The sequence below is a fragment of the Oryzias latipes genome, chromosome 16 (genome assembly GCF_002234675.1).
Source record: "Oryzias latipes chromosome 16, ASM223467v1".
NCBI lineage: Eukaryota > Metazoa > Chordata > Actinopteri > Beloniformes > Adrianichthyidae > Oryzias > Oryzias latipes.
In genome coordinates this window covers 16,896,356-16,914,058 of record NC_019874.2, presented here as the reverse complement: position 1 = coordinate 16,914,058, position 17,703 = coordinate 16,896,356, and the positions used below count along the sequence as shown (strand labels likewise).

General features: G+C 39.9%; 1 protein-coding gene across 1 annotated transcript; it reads left to right on the top strand.

Moving 5' to 3' along the window:
* The first annotated feature begins 50 nt into the window (after positions 1–50).
* Positions 51–17,432, top strand: mindy3 (MINDY lysine 48 deubiquitinase 3). The gene is made up of 16 exons (XM_004077853.4): positions 51–183; positions 631–862; positions 1,155–1,234; positions 1,344–1,404; positions 1,515–1,721; positions 1,896–1,947; positions 2,590–2,704; positions 2,860–2,933; positions 3,090–3,169; positions 3,400–3,470; positions 3,854–3,934; positions 11,019–11,091; positions 13,576–13,648; positions 14,990–15,077; positions 15,772–15,843; positions 16,560–17,432. The coding sequence occupies exons 2-16, from the start codon at positions 769–771 to the stop codon at positions 16,707–16,709; spliced, it is 1,371 nt and encodes a 456-aa protein (XP_004077901.1). The 5' UTR covers positions 51–183; positions 631–768; the 3' UTR covers positions 16,710–17,432.
* Positions 17,433–17,703: the final 271 nt, after the last annotated feature.

Sequence of the window (17,703 nt, the reverse complement as noted above, 5' to 3'; positions counted from 1 at the left end):
AGCTAACAACTTGGCCCTCATGATGTCAACCAATCGGGAGTTACGTACAGATTTACGTACGTACGTTTCCCCCCCACAGTTTGCTGTCAGTAAATATACGAATGACGGAAAAGTGGCATTCGGTGGTAATTTCAACAAAAATATATTCACAGAGAAATTCTGACAGCTCGACTTTTTACCGAGGTGACCGAAAATTCTACATCTGGACTTAACTGTTTATTTGTAGTCGCTACTGATTAATGGGAAGTGAATGACACAAAGCAACGGTTAGCTGCTGGTAGCGTTGCTGCTAATGCTAGGCTGGGTTATTGCCAAAACAGCTTTACATTTTTAATTATTATTGTTAAGTCGCGAATTATTTTAAATTATAGCAAACCAGGGTGCTCTTAATTTTTATAATCAATTATTTTGTGTCTTCAAATGTATGGTTTACCGTTTGGTGGTTGCATGCAGCTCTTCTTAGCTGTTAGCAGTTGATGAAGCTAGTTTCAAACATTCATTGCAGAAAAATATTATTACGTTATCAGCCGTCAACAGTTCCACTGCACTTTGACATTTGAGGTCTGACTTAATCTTTAAACTGCTTCCGGGTGATAAACCAATAGTAATTTGTGTTTTTCACCTTTTTAGCTATAGGTTGATTTGGCAAAGTTGATGTCATCCCTACTCGTGCGTTTGGTGCCAGTTTAGTCTCAGGAGTGGCTTGTGGCAGATGTCACAGGCACAGCCTTTAAAAAAAGTGGATTATAAGAAGAACCGAAATAAAACATGTCAGAGCTGAATAAAGAGGTGGTGGACTTGGTCTGGGGGAGGACTTCTGATGGAGGTGTGTCAGCCTCAATCTTTCGAAGATGGACCCAAGGTATGATCATGTATTTGAATGTCCTAAAATGAACAATAATGTTTATTTGATAAATGGAATCATCAATGCTTTGACATTTTCCCTCCTGGTTTCTAGCTGATGGAGGAATTTCTCAATATTACTGAAAATCATTACCGTTTCCTGCTTATGTTTGGATGTTTTGTTGAAATCCCTCTGAAACTCAAATTTAATGTGGGCCCTTCTTGAAGTGGAGGTGTGAGTGCTTCTTACAAACTCAGAAAATATCAAAGTAAGTTTTCTTTTGTACCTTATTTTCTCTCCCGTTAAACAGGGTTTGTTTTTAGCGAGTATGAACCCACAGCGCTGGAGCAGTTTGAAGGAGGACCATGTGCTGTAATTGCACCTGTCCAGGTACTGTCTTGTTGCTTTATCAAATCAAGATATAAAAGTTTTTTTGGAACTTGCCATTGAGTCTGTCCTTACACAGTCTGAGAGGGTTTTTTTTTTTTTTTTTATACAGGCTTTTCTTTTGAAGAATATACTTTTTAACAGAGAAAGCTCCAACTGGAGACAACTACCAGGTAGATTATTAGTGGGGGAAAAAAACATTCAAGCTACAAATTTTGGTGTTACTTATGTAGTTTTGTTACGTTTTCATTTCAATTAATCAACATTGTCTCTATCTGTTTAGAGGAAGAACAGAAAACAGCCCTGTGTTCTACGTTGAGTGAAATTCTTGAGTCAGCCTGTGCCAGCCTTTCAACTGGGTTCTGCATTGTGACCTGGGCTAAGGGACATTCCCCAGACACTGGCAAACTTACTGCAACAGAGCCAGAGTCACAGGTACAAACACAGGACAAGCCCGAAAGCAGCAAGCCTCTGCAGGAGCAGCAACCCAGTAAGTGCTGTGTCTATCACTTTCTAGCATGAGATGCATGCATTAATTTAGTGCCCACTCATTTACTGAGGCGTTGTTTTATGTCAAAAATGGGGGGGGGGGTATTTTGTTATGACTAACCTTTTCAAGATTTTGTTTTGCTTGTTAAGAGATTGTGTGTTCTCTTTTGCCTAGCTTATTCGGTTGCTGAGGATCTTAGCTTTGAGCGATTTCACAGTGTTCTCCAGTAAGTGACACTAAGTGTTCTAACATATGAAGCACTTTGCATCTTGGCAGCTGAATTCACCTGATGTGATCCTAATATTGAGTAATGCATTGTGTTTTCTATAATGTTAAGACCTCGCACATCATTCTTTTACAGTTACATGTATTAAACTTTTTCACCATGCTAAAAATTTGATGACTCAGGACTATCCTTGATTACCCAGTATGAAAAAAAGATACGTCTTATACAGTACACCATGTTTTTAGATGGTTCACCCAAGTGAAATAAATGCAGTCTGAGATTTGTAAAAAATCTGTTTTGACTTAAAACACAGAGGGGCTTGGTGACTTTGATGGACAGCTCTAACATCAAGATTTAAGATTCCTCTGCAAACCTGTAGAATATGTTTTCTTTTCTGTTACATTTAATTAGTCTACATTTAATTTTTATCTTGGTCTCACATCCTAAAGGACTGACTGATTTGTCTTAATTGTTGTTGCAACAAATACATACGCAATGAAATTGCCCATTTTTTAGATGAGGAGAAATCACATGGGGGAAACAGTGGTGGCAAAAAAAAAGCCTAGCGGATCTGACTTTCTTGATGAATTAATTTCTGTATTTATTGTTCTTTTGAACCTACAGTTGATTTTTATCTTTCAGCAAACGAACCATCCTGTCAGCATCAGATCTGAGAGAAGAGGTGTTGTCTCTCTACCACTCCTGGAGGGGGTGCTGTGGAGTTTTACTTTTCCTCTACTCCGTCATCCTCACCAAGGTAAAAATGTTAATTCTTCTCTAAAAATGATTGCAAAATATTTTTGTTTGTTTGTATGTGTTTTTTTTTTTTAAAAAAAAACATTAAATAGTAATGTTTTGACCTTCAAGAGGATTTTGCATCAATATTCTGGTTTCTGTTTTTTGTTCGTGCAGGGCATAGAAAATATTAGGAATGAGATCCAGGATCCAACAGAGCCTCTCATAGATCCTGTGCATGGTCATGGAAGGTATTAAAACACATTCTCACCTGTTTTCTGCCCTTATTAGTTCATGTGTGTGATCAGGAATGTATCTTCAACTGTTATCTATTATAATTAAGAACCCCTTTAATTTTGTTTTGTCACGTTTGCCATTTTTTTAATCTTCTGTTTTGTGTGTTGCAGCCAGAGTCTGGTGAACCTGCTCGTAACTGGCCATGCTGTCTCAAACGTTTGGGATGGAGATCGGGAATGCTCTGGCATGAGTAAGATGGCAAACTGAAATGATGAAAAGCAAAGTTACTGCCTGAAAAAAACATAGTCTAAATAACAAAATAGAAACAGGAATACTAGATTTATAGAGTTCGGTACTAAAATCAGCCATATTTCCCAGCTGCTTAGAATTTCTAGCATTAACAAAGCAAAATTGTTTCTATTTTTGGCATTATACATGTGTTTTTGTTTCTTTTTTGAATCTCTGTTTTATTACTTTTAGAGCTACATGGAATTCATAAACAAGCATCAGTTGGCTTCCTCACACTAATGGAATCCCTGCGCTACTGCAAGGTACCAACACATCCACAAAAAGTAGAATTTTTATGGTTGATACTCATACTTTTTGGAATTAGGGTTTTGTTTTTATAATAAAGCTTGACTGAAACAGAGATCAACACAAGTTATGTAAACAAGTTATATCCTGTCCTTTGTAGCAAACTTTCCAGTCCAAAAAAGTTTGAATATTCAATAATTCAAACACTTCCCGCTCCTTTTTGTGATATTTTTGTAATCAGTAAAGCAACTTTGTGTTATTTAAATATTTTAAAGGATGCTTATGCTGTTTGTAAGCTTTAAAGTATCTAACCTATAGAAAAGAATTTGTTCAAGACAATTGCCTTATATTTCTTTAATTTTTTTTGCATGTGCATGCCTGCATTTCTTTTCTCTTTTAGGTTGGGACATTTTTCAAGTCTCCAAAGTTTCCTATTTGGATTCTTGGCAGTGAAACTCATCTCTCTGTATTTTTCACCAAGGCAAGTTCCAAGCACTTATTCAGCCCCCACATTTTTCACACAGCCGACACACAGAGTGTAACACAAAGCAGTCTCCTCTGCAGGTTAGAAAAACCAAAATAAGGAATGTTCTTAACAGATTTAATATAGTCCGGATCAGATATCAATGTGTGGAAAAGAAGGGAGGCTAAAGGGGAGCGGGAGAAAAATGAGTAAAGGAGGCTGTCATATATGGATGTTGCTGTTTCTTGGCTTACCAGCTTTTAAGCTAGGAGACGTTTTTATTTTTTTACTCTGCTAAAAAGAGCTGTACTAATAAAGGTTTTACATAACCATTTCCTTTGACTCTCCAAGTAATTCTGAGCTTTACTTGTTTTTATGGTGTCAGCTGCTTTTATGTAGACAGTTGACCTTCAGCAGACATGAAATTTCAGTTCAGGAACCAAAACCAAGATTAAAGCAAGCTAATTGAAATGTTAACATGTAGACGACATTGAATTCCTCAGATTGTTCCCCTCTTTAAAGCTTTAGTTCTGAACAGATGTCTTCTTCAGAGTTCTCTGGTTTTTCGGTGGTTTGATTGTTGAACTTGAGCCTGTAGGTCAGTCTGTTTCAGACTGGGACGGCTTTTTGGGTTGCGCTGTATGCAGGATTTGGGGAGGTTGAAAAATCCAAATGACATGTTTTCATCTCACCTACTTGTGTAAGTGTTTGCCGTTGGGGGGAAAAAAAATGTGCACGAACATTATCACTCTACGCGTTCACCAAGCAATCTATGACTGATATTTCATGTGGGCCACCTGTGTGCCCCGTACAGGTTTGCCCATTTTTCACCCATAGACACCCACTTCGTGCAGTTGTGACTATAAAGTTTAGGACAGAATACTGCCCGGATGTAACGTGTATATTATAATTTTTTTTTTTTTTAAGTTATTGTTTTCTTAGGAGCTGCACAGATTCCACTAGTCATGGACGTACTGGAATCTAATTTCTTGCAAGAAATATATATTTTTTTCCCTCTTGCTCTTTTTGTGTATTTAATTGTTTGGTCTTTCAAAGATCAACGGGGAGCAACAGTTCCTTCCCTATAAGAATATAGATAAAGATCTTTAAACTCAAGCACATCGGAGATGTTATTATTCTCAAACATCACCTGACATTGATGCTGAACTTGCACACCAATCAGTCAGGTTAGGTTACATTGTACGCATGTGATGTCATGCTGCTGTCACTTATGAATAATGTTGGGATTCACTGTTGGAGCGAATCATTTTGATAAAGACTGCAGGGAGGCAAAGCAAAATGCTGCAGACATGAACCACCACATTTCTATACCATTGATTAAACACTACATTACATGAATAAAGCTGCGGCCTGCTAATTGAGTGTATCATATGTTGGCTCATTGATGACCTGGTGTCGTCATGCATGTACCAATGATGACTTACGGTTTGCTGGATGTAATCACACACACACACACACATATATGTGGTTTGACAGATATATTCCAGGAAACCTAATACTGATTAGCATTAGTGTTACATTTATAAAATAATATATGTGGCTTTTCAGGCAGTTGGCCTTCTGTAGGGAATCAAGTTCCAAGGTTTTCATGTGGATATGTTTGAGTAATGGCAGCTTCAACATACACATGCATTCAAGCTTGCACATTCTGCTGACTTTAGTTTGTGGTGGCAGAAAATTTGCTCAGCGACTTGTGGATCAATCTGAGGTGGGAATCGTTGCCCCTGCTGGTAAATCTCAATGTGAACCTGTGTTTAAAGAACTAATTTGAACCTCCTTATTTAAAGCTTTGAAAGAGAAATATTTACCCAACCTAGTTATACAGCTTTTAGCTGAAAAAGAAAGCCTTTTCTCACAAAAGCCGATAACATGATCCCTGCTACTGATGGTCACTAGCTCTTTTTTTCTGCCGTAAGAGATAGGTGTGCATTCCCTTGAGTGCCTGTCACTGCTTTCATACCATTAGCCTAATAGAATTTAGGATTTTTATCTGATTTCCATCTACAATGGCTACTCTTCCATCTTTGGTTGCCCCCTCACAATACCGCCTGCTCTCTTTTAGGATCTATGTATTTATCCAAGTAGCTCAGAGCTTGTAATGGCATGTCCTGTGATCTGCTTTCTGACTTTCTGAAATGTAAGAAGAGGGACAGACAGATAAAGTCGGATACGTTCAAAAAAAGATTCTTCTCTCCTTTCCCTCCGCTGTCTTTGAAGTGGTTTTCCTGCTTCTTTCTTCAGCAGCCCAGTTGTCCAAGTGAAGGATCCCCCCAGTGCATTTCAGTCAACTTCTTCAGATTGTTGGTCCCGCAGGGGAAGGAAAGGGGAAGAAAGGAAGTAGAGAAAGGATGCACTTAAAAGAGTTCTGCCGTGCTCACTCAAGGAAGGAGCTTAAGGGAGGGCGATCCTCCTGTGACTTTTCTCATCACTCTGTACTCAGGCCTCACTAAGTGATGAGGTTCGCAGGCTGCATCTGAATCTCTCCAGAGTCACATGCATGTATGTGTGCATACATACAGTAGTTGTGCTTTGGGCCGATGGATGTCTAGGAACTATTGGAGACTTTGCAGTGCTTACTTTTAGACTCCAGCTTCAGTCTACAAACACACACAGGACGTCCTTTAAGGACTTTGGGAGCAAGAGTCTGACCCTCAGTGTAGGTCCGTTTAACCAGAGAGGCTCTGTTTAAACTAACCAAAAGACAACCAATTTGTCTTTTTCCTATATATTCAGAGGCTTCTTAAATATTTTTATTTTTAGAATAAAACAAAAAATGAAAGTAAGAAAATTATTATTTAATAGAAACAATTATTCCATTGATACGTATAACAATAAAGGACCCCAAATAAATTTATGCAACTCTAATTCAAATCAAACATTTAATATACTATATTCAGCAATAAGAGAAATGATATATAGCTAACTTTACTAAGGTAAATGGTTAAATCTTAAAACTGCTCTAAGAAACCAATCTGCTGCAACTTTAAAGGTTTTTTTTTCTCCTCCAAACAGAATTACCGGTACTTTCTGTTCTTCACATGATCAGTGGGCACAGGCCACATGCATCCTAAAAAAGTGGTTTACATGAACAGCCATTAATAATGTGTGACATCTCAAGCTAAAGGCCATGCAGATAAATGGTTGCATTTTTCGGTGTGAGAGCTCTGAATTGTTCTCTCTGTTCCCCAGAGCATGTACAAGTGTAAGACAGCCCATCACTGCTCAATACAGCGACTCTCTGGTGTCCTATCTCCTTTGTAGCCAGATGCACCTTTGCTCATTTAAGACATCTTCCATAAATCACTGTTTTGTTCCGTTTGTCAACATCTGAACCACACACACACATACACGCCTACCTGCAGGAATGATCCCCCCCCCCCCATTTTTGTCTTTGTATTGGAGCACATTCAGTAAACCCAACCAATCAGAAATGCAGACTTTATTCGTATTAAACTCTTACAGAGTTTCCTCTCTGTCATATTGTGAGTTTTTATCTTTTTACGTCCCGGAAACAAGACAGGAGACACTGTTGAAGACCTCTGCTTTGTTGTTGAGAAAATGATCGTCTCCAATATACTCAGTAACCACTCAAAGCCATTCAACACACAATAGTTCTTTCTGTTGACCAGCCTGAGGGGATAAAGGGTAATTCTAGTAGTGCAGTGACTACCTGTCTTACAAGAAGCAGCAACCTGCGTACAAAGATAAAGGATAAAAGGGAAAGGAAAAGAAGGAACAAAAAGTCAAGTGTGGAACGCAAGGAAATACTCCAAAACTGGAGAACCTACTTAGCACAGGAGAAGGAAGCCAAACACTGCATGAGAAAATAATAGACATCAAGACAAGAGGTCCTCTTAGCTTTATGGGATAAAAAACGGCAAAATACAAAAGAGTTGTGGTTAAGATTAAAGTCAAATCTCCAAACACAAAATGATAAATAAGGTTATAAGACTATTTGTCTATATTAGGTTCTTTATTTGGAGCAGTGTTGAGCAGAATCCCTGATACTAAGAACAAGGTGCCACACAAAGTGTGTTTTAGACAAGTATTAGTAAATAAATGTAGTAAAGTAAAGACATGTTTGATTTCTGCTTGTATCCTGGTTTTGCTCAGAGCAAATGTTTTCCATTACGTTGTGTATTCAAGTCCGCGGGGTAGCGTGTATTTGCGTGTTATTCTTGCTTTACCCCTTTAGGGTTAGCTTGTTGTTGCTCCGACGTACAGGTCAAGGGTTTGAGCAAAAAGGTCAAGCTGTTGGCTTTGGAATTTGCTCCTTGATTTCATTAGCAACTCTTAAAAGAAGCAGACCTCTGGCAAAGCCGTTTGTTTGTGTCATTTTGCTGTGTGTTTGCCTGAGCACTCCAGAGGATTTTTCTACTTCCATATAAGCAAACACGCTCAAGAGAATGTCGTGTATTTACTGCACTCATTCTGTCTTTTACAAACACGTTCACATTGGAGAGAAACTATTACTGGGGCCAATGCAGACTTAAACATGCCGCCTCCCGCAGAGTTTGTTAGCTCCACGAGTTGTTTTCCAACTCAGCAGCGTCTTCCCGAGGCCTCTAATAAAACATGGATCAAAGACCAGCAGGCTGACCTGTCATTGGTCGCATGTGCACACAGACACGCACAACCTCATCATCTGTGTGCCCAGCCATCGTCTATGTTCCAGCCAGTCTGCTGCCTATGAATTACACTCTTTTCTGTTGTCTCAATACAAACATTTAGGTTAATCGGCTATCAGCAAAAGCATTCATCCTAGTTTGGAGGATGACCTGTTCTTTAGTTGATGAAGATCAGTGGGTTTAGGTGAAGTTGGACATTTATTAATCCTCTCTTCATTCATCCATCTATTTTCTAAACCTATTTAGTCCCATTTGAGGTCATGAGGTTTCTGGAGCCAACCCAGCTACTATTGGGCAAAGACGGAGTACAGCCTGTATGGTTTCCGGGCCACACAATCACATTCACTCTTAGGGACAATTCAGAATCCCCTCAAGCAATGAAAATCTCTTCATATGACTTTATTTTTGGAATGTGTTCACACTTTCCTAAAGTAAAATACAAGGCATGGGAGTCATTTATCAAAACAGTTTATACTTCAGCTGCTACGGGCGCTTTATTTATCTTGTCTACTTTCATAATGGAAACATATGCATTTCTAACTAATGATCAATCTACTGTCAGATTAATGGAGCTTGTAATGTTAACAGATCAGGCTCCAGCTATAGTCGGGGTGACAGAACATCGTATGACTGCATGTCTGTTGGCGTGCAACTGTTGTTCTTTGCACGTGAAGAGCCTGCAGCTGGGAGTCATCTCCTCTTGATGTGCCCCCCCACCCCTTCCAAACACCCCTTTATCTTCTGGTGTGCTAAATTGTAAACTATGAGAGCAAAGCAGTTTTTTTTTAATCTGAGGCTCAAGCTTTTAACAAAGAGGTGAGCTGGCTTCCCCGTCGTGTTTGTCCAGTGATTTGCTGTTATAAATACTCATTTCATCCAAATTCATTTAAAAAAAAGGATGAAGAAAACCAGCTATTCTTATCTGCACATTTTATTAAGGCATGAAAGTGAAGCGTGGAGATTCTGTTGGAATGAAAGTGCACAGAAGGGGGGGATTCCAATTCAAGTCAAAGATTTATTAACCTAACAATATTTCTAATACAGATATCTGGGCTCAATCAATTTCCCTCAATGCCTTTTATTAAAATGGACTCACAGCAGGAACACAAAGAAAAAGCACTGTTTCTTTCCCTGCCCGGGGATTTATACAATGTATGGATGAATATGTAAATGCAGAGAGGAGGGTGTAGAATCTGCTGGTCAGTGGTCTCCCGTTACACGGCTCCCAGGGCCATTAGCTATCAGGTAACCATCTGCCCAGAGAGAATACAGAACAAACAGCAAACAGCCTCCCCCTACAAGCTGAGTGGCTGGCACCCACCTCCACCTGCACAACCTGCACTCCCATGTGTCTGCTCCTCTAAACTGCAGTGGGGCCTCTCACATGTATGGCATGCATGATCTGCTGCAAATGATTCTGAACCAGTTTCTATGGGTTATAGATTCTTCAAGAGTTAAAGAGGACTTGTTTTTGTTTTTTGGGTTTTTTAGGGAAGTTTGTTTCCCCATTTTCACTGAGTCTTTTATGTTTGCAGCAAATATTCTAAAAGCATTTTTACATAAAATATTTTAATATATGTTTTACTTTTTGTTTTGTTTTTCCTAGTGGTAAATCTGACTTTGGCTAAAAAATATATAAATGTAAAAAATATGAAAATATATAAACTAAGCATTTAAATTTTGGCTAATTATATCTAAGTAAATCAATAATGACCACTATAATATTTAAAATCTTTTTTTTTTTTTAAATAACTTGGCAGCTGTTGAAGTTGCTCTCCTACATTTTCAAATTGGATTGTTGACATAAAAAAAGGTGTTTTTCATCCCATCACCCCAGTTTGCACACCACTCCTTGAAGTGAACAACCTTCTGACTCATTCAGGTTCTTAAAGTTACACAATTGTCAACACTGATTCCTGTGATAATCTGACAAGTGTTTAAGGTGAAGCAGCCAGAGGCTCTGAGTGTGCGTGTCAGTGATGGAGTGTGTTTTTAACAAGTATATAATGGCAGGCCTGTCATAAAAGCCATTGACTTGTTTTCTTATTTCCTGCCAAAGCTGCTTTCTTTAAAACTGTACCAACAACTTATTACAAACTTTGGTATATTTATGTAAGACTTGATTTCCTGATTGTGTGTTTGGAGTGAAAACAAGCCATCTGAGTTTATCAGCACATCAGTTAATAACCCAGTGGTCTCTGCTGATTGCTGAGGCCCCTTTCACATCACTTTTTTTTTCTTTTTTCCTTTCACACTCAAAACCTCAACATTAGACAACTTCTGCACACGAGCAGGGCGCCATTCATCTCCCAAGAAAATTTTCCGTGTCATGTCTGCATTTTGTTTTTTAATATATTCTATTCTTTATGGTAATGCTACTTCATTTTGGCTCACCCACACACTTTCTTTATCTCCTTCTCATGTCTCTCCTTTCCTCTGGCTCTCTTTCATAGGAGATGTCACTGGTAGGTCCAGAGTCTCCATCAGAACAGGCAAGAAGGGTCTTCCAGTCATTCGATCCTGAAGGTAATAAACAAAAAAATGTTGCTCCTAATCTTCCCCCTCCATCCTTCTTTTACTATATTTGTTTCTGTTGGGAGCGGTTCCCTACTGTATGTGTGAAGTATTTGACAAATCCTGGCTCGTGTTCTTTAATTAGTCCCAAGGTTGGAACGGCCACCAGCACAAATCAGGAGAACAACATCCTGGACCTGCTTTCCTTCTGTGTCTCCAGTTCCAGACCATTTCTGACCCTCACTGTGCCTCTGGCCTCCTCTCTGTTGTTCTGTTACATTCTTTAAGAGGGAAAACACGGTTCTGTTTCTGTCCTCTCATCTCTGCTGCTGTTGTTTGAGTTAGTGAGATCAGCTCCTTCTACAGCTGAGTCAACCATCCTGCTTCTTTTCTCCTCTCTTTTTTTTTGTTTCCCTCTTCTCTCCACTTCCAGGTGAAGAGGGTGAAAGGCAACGGGAAGGACGTATTGTATATTTTTAAATAGTTAACGAAAACCAAAGAAGTATCTTCCTGCATCTGAGATGCGTTTTCTCATGAAAGAGTTGACCAACATCTAGAAATATCATGAAAGGCCTCAGAGATGAGAAGATTCAGCAACAGGGTGATACTCCCGTCTGTGTTTCCTTACCTCGCCAACATCTACACAGAAATATTGCATTCAGGCACATTACAAGCTTCGTCTCTAACCGCCAACCACAACACATGAAGGGGGTTTGTTCACTGTGCTGCCAGATAGATCTCCTCCATTTACAGAACTGATGTCTCAAGTGAAATTTAAAAACGGCTCAGAATTAACTTGATTAGAGCCAAAACAGGAAACAAGAGTGGTTGCGTGTTGCAACACTAACCACAATTAAGAGTAATATGTTGTTGTTTTTTAATGAACAACACTTTTGCTCACATGATGAATTGTGTGATTGAATTACAGTAGTCGGCAATAAAAATAAATAAAAATACTCACAATGTACCCATCTGCTGGTGGGGAAATGTATATCTGGAGGCCCTTTCTTTATGTTATCACATGACCAACACAACTGGCTCTTGTTTGTCTTTATCCCTCCAGGTTTTGTTTCTGGTTGCTTGTAACAGTTTAGCATGACGTAATCCCTTCCAACTTCCTGACCAGGCTTCACTGTCTGCTTGAGTCTTTCAAGCTCGCAAATTAGACGTGTGCTTTGCTGCATCACTCCATTTGCTGCATGTTTGTGTGTCGAATAGATGCAATGATAGATCAGATTTAAAAAAGACAATATTTTGTGTCACAAAGTCCTAAAATATCAAGCGTCGAGGTTGAGCCAAACTCGGAGATCTCTACTTTCATGAAAACCCATCTTTTGTTTTGATTGTTCCTTCTTTTTTTACTTCAATATCAGGAAAATGAAAAAGAGAACGATTTAGGAATGACAGGTCTTTGCTGTGCACTGTTTTATCATTCTTGGCACCGCTCATATTGAAGAGAAGTCAACTGTTTCTATAAATCACCAGTCAGAATGCATACCTTCATATTTCTGTGCTTTCATTGTGGAAAAAAGCCTGCTTTCTCCATTGCCTTAAATGGTAAAACTCCCATTCTGGCTCAAAGCATGGTGTTGCTGATTTCTTGAGCTCCATCCATTTTTGATGTAGTGTAACCCTGCTATGACTCACGTCGATTTTGAGCAGTCTTGCTCGCTCAGACAGTTTTGACAACAACAATATAAACGAAATTCTCATTTTCCCATGGCAAAGATTACCACCTTAAGCAGCCATCATCCTGCTCGCCATCTGGTCTTTCCTCAAGCAAATGTACACACATCTGTAACCTCAGGTTTAAATGCATATTTATGCACACATAAAAGGCCATCATACTGTACACAGCACACACATATACATACAACAGTGCAGTTGAAACTGTCAAAGAGCCATAAATCTGTTTATGTCACACAGAGTCGGTACAGCTCCCTGTGTTGTGGAACAAGGATACCACACACAGTCACTCTACGGTGACCCACTCACAGACCTCCCCATTCAGAGGGAATTTGTCACATTTCTGTCTGGTGTTTGTGCACGCCCCCTCCTCTCACTGTCACTTCAGTTGATGAAGAATATCTGGTTCTGGAAAAGAAGAAAAGAGTCGCTCTAGCAAACAAGAACAACACATGTCTGTTAATCTTTTTCATGAGACACTCGGGTGTTTGTGTTTGGATCTAAACAACGGATTCCCATCGACTTGCATGCCACTGTTGCAGTGACACAAACCGATGAGAGCTTAATCAACCAAAAACCTGCTCAAACCACATGTTGCTGCTTAGAATTGCTCCTCTAAGGTAAAGCAATCACCCTTGTCTTTGAAATATAGGTCAGAGAAAAAGAACATCTGTATGTTTAGTGGAGTGTGTCACATGAGTTCACTGCCAATGATGTAAACAGTTCTTGCTCCACATGTGTAGTCAAGTTAGACTGAATGGTTAGCAAGTCCTTCCTTGTATCTCTTTCCCACTGACTCTTTGTCTGCAGATAATGGCTTTATCCCAGAGTCTCTGCTGGAGGATGTGATGAAGGCTCTTGACCTTGTCTCCGAGCCTGAGTAGTAAGTTCTTTCGTGTTCATATGTCTGCATGCTTTAGTAAGTGCGTGTGTGCGTGCACACGCACCACCTGACTCCTAAATCAAGGCCAGGCCAGGTCAAAAACCCTATGCTCACATTTCACTGCTGCACTACTATAAAGGCAGATTGTAGAGAACCCACCATAAAAAACTAGGAAATAGAAAAAAGGGGGATAATTAACAGCAAGAAAGGCTTGAAGAAATCTACAGTACTGCTGCTTCAAACAGGAACAGGTTCTCTGCCGAGGAACACTGAAGTCGTAGTGCTGCACCCGTGGGCTTTGAAAAGTAACCGGACCACAGGTCTGGTCTGCACTCTACCAGATGGTTAATAGATCACAACAACACACGGCAAACAGGCAAGTTTTGTTTCTCATCTCACAGCAAGAGCTTTTGTTGGGGTTCCTGCAGGTGAAAGAAGTAGCATCTTTAGTGCAGGAAGGAAAGGATTTACTAGGAGCATCAAAAAGCTCCAAGAATCTATTTGAGGCAGGTTTTCTTTCTTTTATTTATACCCATCTGATTGTTGAACCCATCTGAAAAACAAGGCTTCCTATTGTTTTATCACATCTGATAAATTATACTATGTAGAGATTTTAAAAGATAAAATATTGTTAGAGGTACAAATATTTGATTTGCTGCTAAATTTTTGTGGCATCTGTCATGATTCCAATAGATCCAAAACTCCTCTTAAATGTTAACTGGCTGTGTTAAACACAATAAGTGGCTATTATATCCCATCTAGATGCAATTGTTTTCCACATTTGTCTTACAATAACAATTTAAAATTCAGTCCTATAGTGCATAAAAAGAACTGTCCTTATCCACCATATCTCAGTTTGTGGTTCTTGGTGTTGTTCCATGTGTTCAGTTTGGTTCCATCATGCAGTCCTATACAACTTTTAGAAACTGGGTTTTGTTTTTCGGCACTACGGCAGACATGTCTGTCTAATCAGCAGATAAATAAATGATGGTTCTCTTCTGCCTGTCTGGGTAAAACACTCTTTGCTGCCTTAAAAGGCCATTCTGAGCGGATTCTTTTTTTATATATATATATTTTTTTTATCAAGAGTGGAATAACAACACTGATCTAACTCAGAGGAATGTCTGGAAAAGGTATATTTAGTTGTACCACAGCATTCATGAAAGCATGAACACACTGACCAAAACATGTACCAGAAGCTGACTGATGAGGGAATGATATGTTTGGGTCCTTCAGTTTGGCTTTGCAGACGCATTTTCCTTTGCTCCCCTCGGCTCGTCTCCATGGTTCTGTTGGGGTTTCTTATCTGCCTGTGTGCTTTCTTTGTCTGTGCCTTTTCAGCGTCAGTCTGGTGAAGACCAAGCTAGATCCAGAGAACCTGGGTGTGATTCTTCTGGGCCCGTTCCTGCTGGAATTTTTCCCTGATCAGGTATGCGTCGGCGTAGAAATGAGCTTTCACTGAGCTGTGATGTGAGTGACAGCTTCCCACACATTGATGGAACAATATTTTGGTGTGAATCAAAAAGTTCCTATATGAATATTCATTTTCCTAATTACACCTTTACTTATTGGAAAGTTTAGAGACAGCTGAAAGCAACCTTTAATGAGATCGAACAAGTGAGGAAGATGGACAGAGAGCAGAGATGAAGAACTGTGTTAAAGTGATCAGGGCTTTAGAGACTCACCAGAGGAATGGCTCTGGACCACAAAGAATTACACTACCATTAGCCAACTAGACACAAACTACACTCACACACACTCAACGGACGCACAGGGGACCAGGGGTGAGTGAGGGCTTGAGTTTCAAATATTGGCATATAGAGACGAGGAGCTGGACGCACTCACACCCAGCAAGCGTTCTCTGCACTTTTACGGCAGTTTTCTTAGAAGTGTTTTTGGACCAACAGCATTGTTGGCTGCTTTGCAGGAATCCGAATTGGACGTTGCCATGCAGAAATGAACACAAATGTTTGATATGTGGGATTTATTCGAAGGGTTTTAGTCGTAAGACCAAAAAAACAAAAACAAATGTTTTGCAAATGTTTCGTCACGTGTGTGCCATTGTGTGCTAAGTCTGTTTAACAGCACACCGGGTTTCCACTCAACTCTCGTCTCTCTCGCAGGATTCAGGAATCCCAGACTCATTTCCCATCTACCACTACAATGGACTCAAACAGTCCAACTACAAAGAGAAGGTAAGGCACTCTTTCATGTGAGGGGTGTGTGTTTTTATTGTTTGATTATTACTAATGCTGTTGTTTCCTTAGTAATATTCCATCCATGTCTCCTTATTACCACTCTCTTCTTCCCGTCATCCTTCACACACATTTGCTCTGGCGTGCACACAGCGTGAGGCAGCGGACCGCTCCAGGATAAACGCTGTCTGTTGTGAGCCTAATGGTGCGTCCATCTATCCAAAGACCCTGGAAGAGCCTTTTTATTTCTCTAAGTCATTTTTGGCACAAAAACAACTGACTTGATAAATGTGGAAGCGTAAGCCTGTCCTGCAATTGATGAATGATGATTGTCAGTAAATGTCGTCAGTCACACAACCCTGATACCCAGAGACATCCATTTTTCCATCTGTCACTTCTGTCTCGGCTGTAAAGCCTTTCTTTCCTGCGTTCCTACCTGTAGCAGAAGGAACGACGCCACATACGTGCCCACACAGAGACTCCTGCCGACATATGGCGCCTGTAAGGTTGTGAAGGCAATTCCCTCTCTGATGGAAATACCAGACGCTGAAGCAGAAGTCCTCTAAAGCTGATGTGTGTGGGGTTCAGAGAATCAGCTGTTTATTTGGATCCTGGTCTTTGATGTTTGCAGAGGAAGTCTTTGCAGAAGAGTTCAAAAACACGTGTCCTGACTAATCTTGTGCTTTGTGTTGATTTGCCCGTCTTTGTGCTTTCAGGTCGAGTACGTGGAGGGAACTGCTTTGGTTCTGGGATTTGAGGATCCAATGGTTCGCACTGATGACACTCCAGTGAAGCGTTGTCTACAGACCAAGTGGCCCTACATTGAGCTGTTGTGGACCACAGATCGCTCGCCGTCACTGAATTAGCACTGGCACAAGTTATGCATACGAGTACGTCAGTGGACCACTACTGCTCTCCCCTTCTGTGATCTGAACACAAAATATTAGTGGACTGCAAAGTTGAGCGAGACAAACAAATGAGACCATGAAAACAAGCAACAAAAGGCAGATGTTTGTGGGCTAATTGTTTAAACCTAACCTTTTTTTTTTTTACGCTTTTACTCACATTTCCACACAAGTGCAAACTCACCTCTGCAGTCAGTGTTATGTATTCACCTTAGCTTGTAATTAACACACGGGATGTTTGATGTGAATATTTAAAGATAAAAGGGAACGATTATTTATTTTTCCAGCTCTGCTCTGTGCCGACGACCTCTGCTACTGTCCTGTAGTGGATTGAGACCGTTCAGAAAGGAAGCTAGTTTGGGTCAAAAAGATTTAAGTGCTACACTGAACCACAGGTAAAGCCAGTCGACTGTGAAACACTGTTAACCCAGCTGCAGAACTGTTTGAGAGAAAACCAACCAAAGCCTTCCACAAATGAGAACATGCACTCACAGTCATGATGAGAGTTTACAGTGTCAAAGGGACCAACCCAGATACAGAAACCTGAACTGGAAGTTTTTTGGTGTTTGTAGGAGAGATGAGGTTGGTGTAGGTGCTCTACACTGGAATCTTAGCTTAGTGCTCATGTATTTATTGTCACACTCAAGCATTCTCAAATAAACACTTTTTTTTTGTTTTGTTCAATTGTTGTGTGATTTTTGCAGCTTGCTTTGAAATCTTAGACTTTCTTTTTTTTTTTTCCGTTCGGTAATTAGCTCATAAATATGTCTTGGCTCAATATGGTGCAACCTCGAGTTTCAAATTTGCAAGTACTGTTTGCATCAATAAATCACTTGCAAGCGGCTGTGTCCCAGAGGGAGTTTAGGTCAGTCATTAAGTAAATCTTAAAAAACTTTAGAGACAGAGTATGGCAACATTTCCACCAAGTAAAAAGTGGAAAGCATGTTTTTTAAAT

Excerpts from the sequence above, each read along its gene's own strand:
- mindy3 (XM_004077853.4), top strand. The coding sequence starts at position 769 with ATGTCAGAGCTGAATAAAGAGGTGGTGGACTTGGTCTGGGGGAGGACT. Across the intron at positions 1,722-1,895 it reads TCTGCAGGAGCAGCAACCCA|CTTATTCGGTTGCTGAGGAT; the intron begins GTAAGTGCTGTG and ends TCTTTTGCCTAG. Across the intron at positions 15,078-15,771 it reads TGGAATTTTTCCCTGATCAG|GATTCAGGAATCCCAGACTC; the intron begins GTATGCGTCGGC and ends TCTCTCTCGCAG.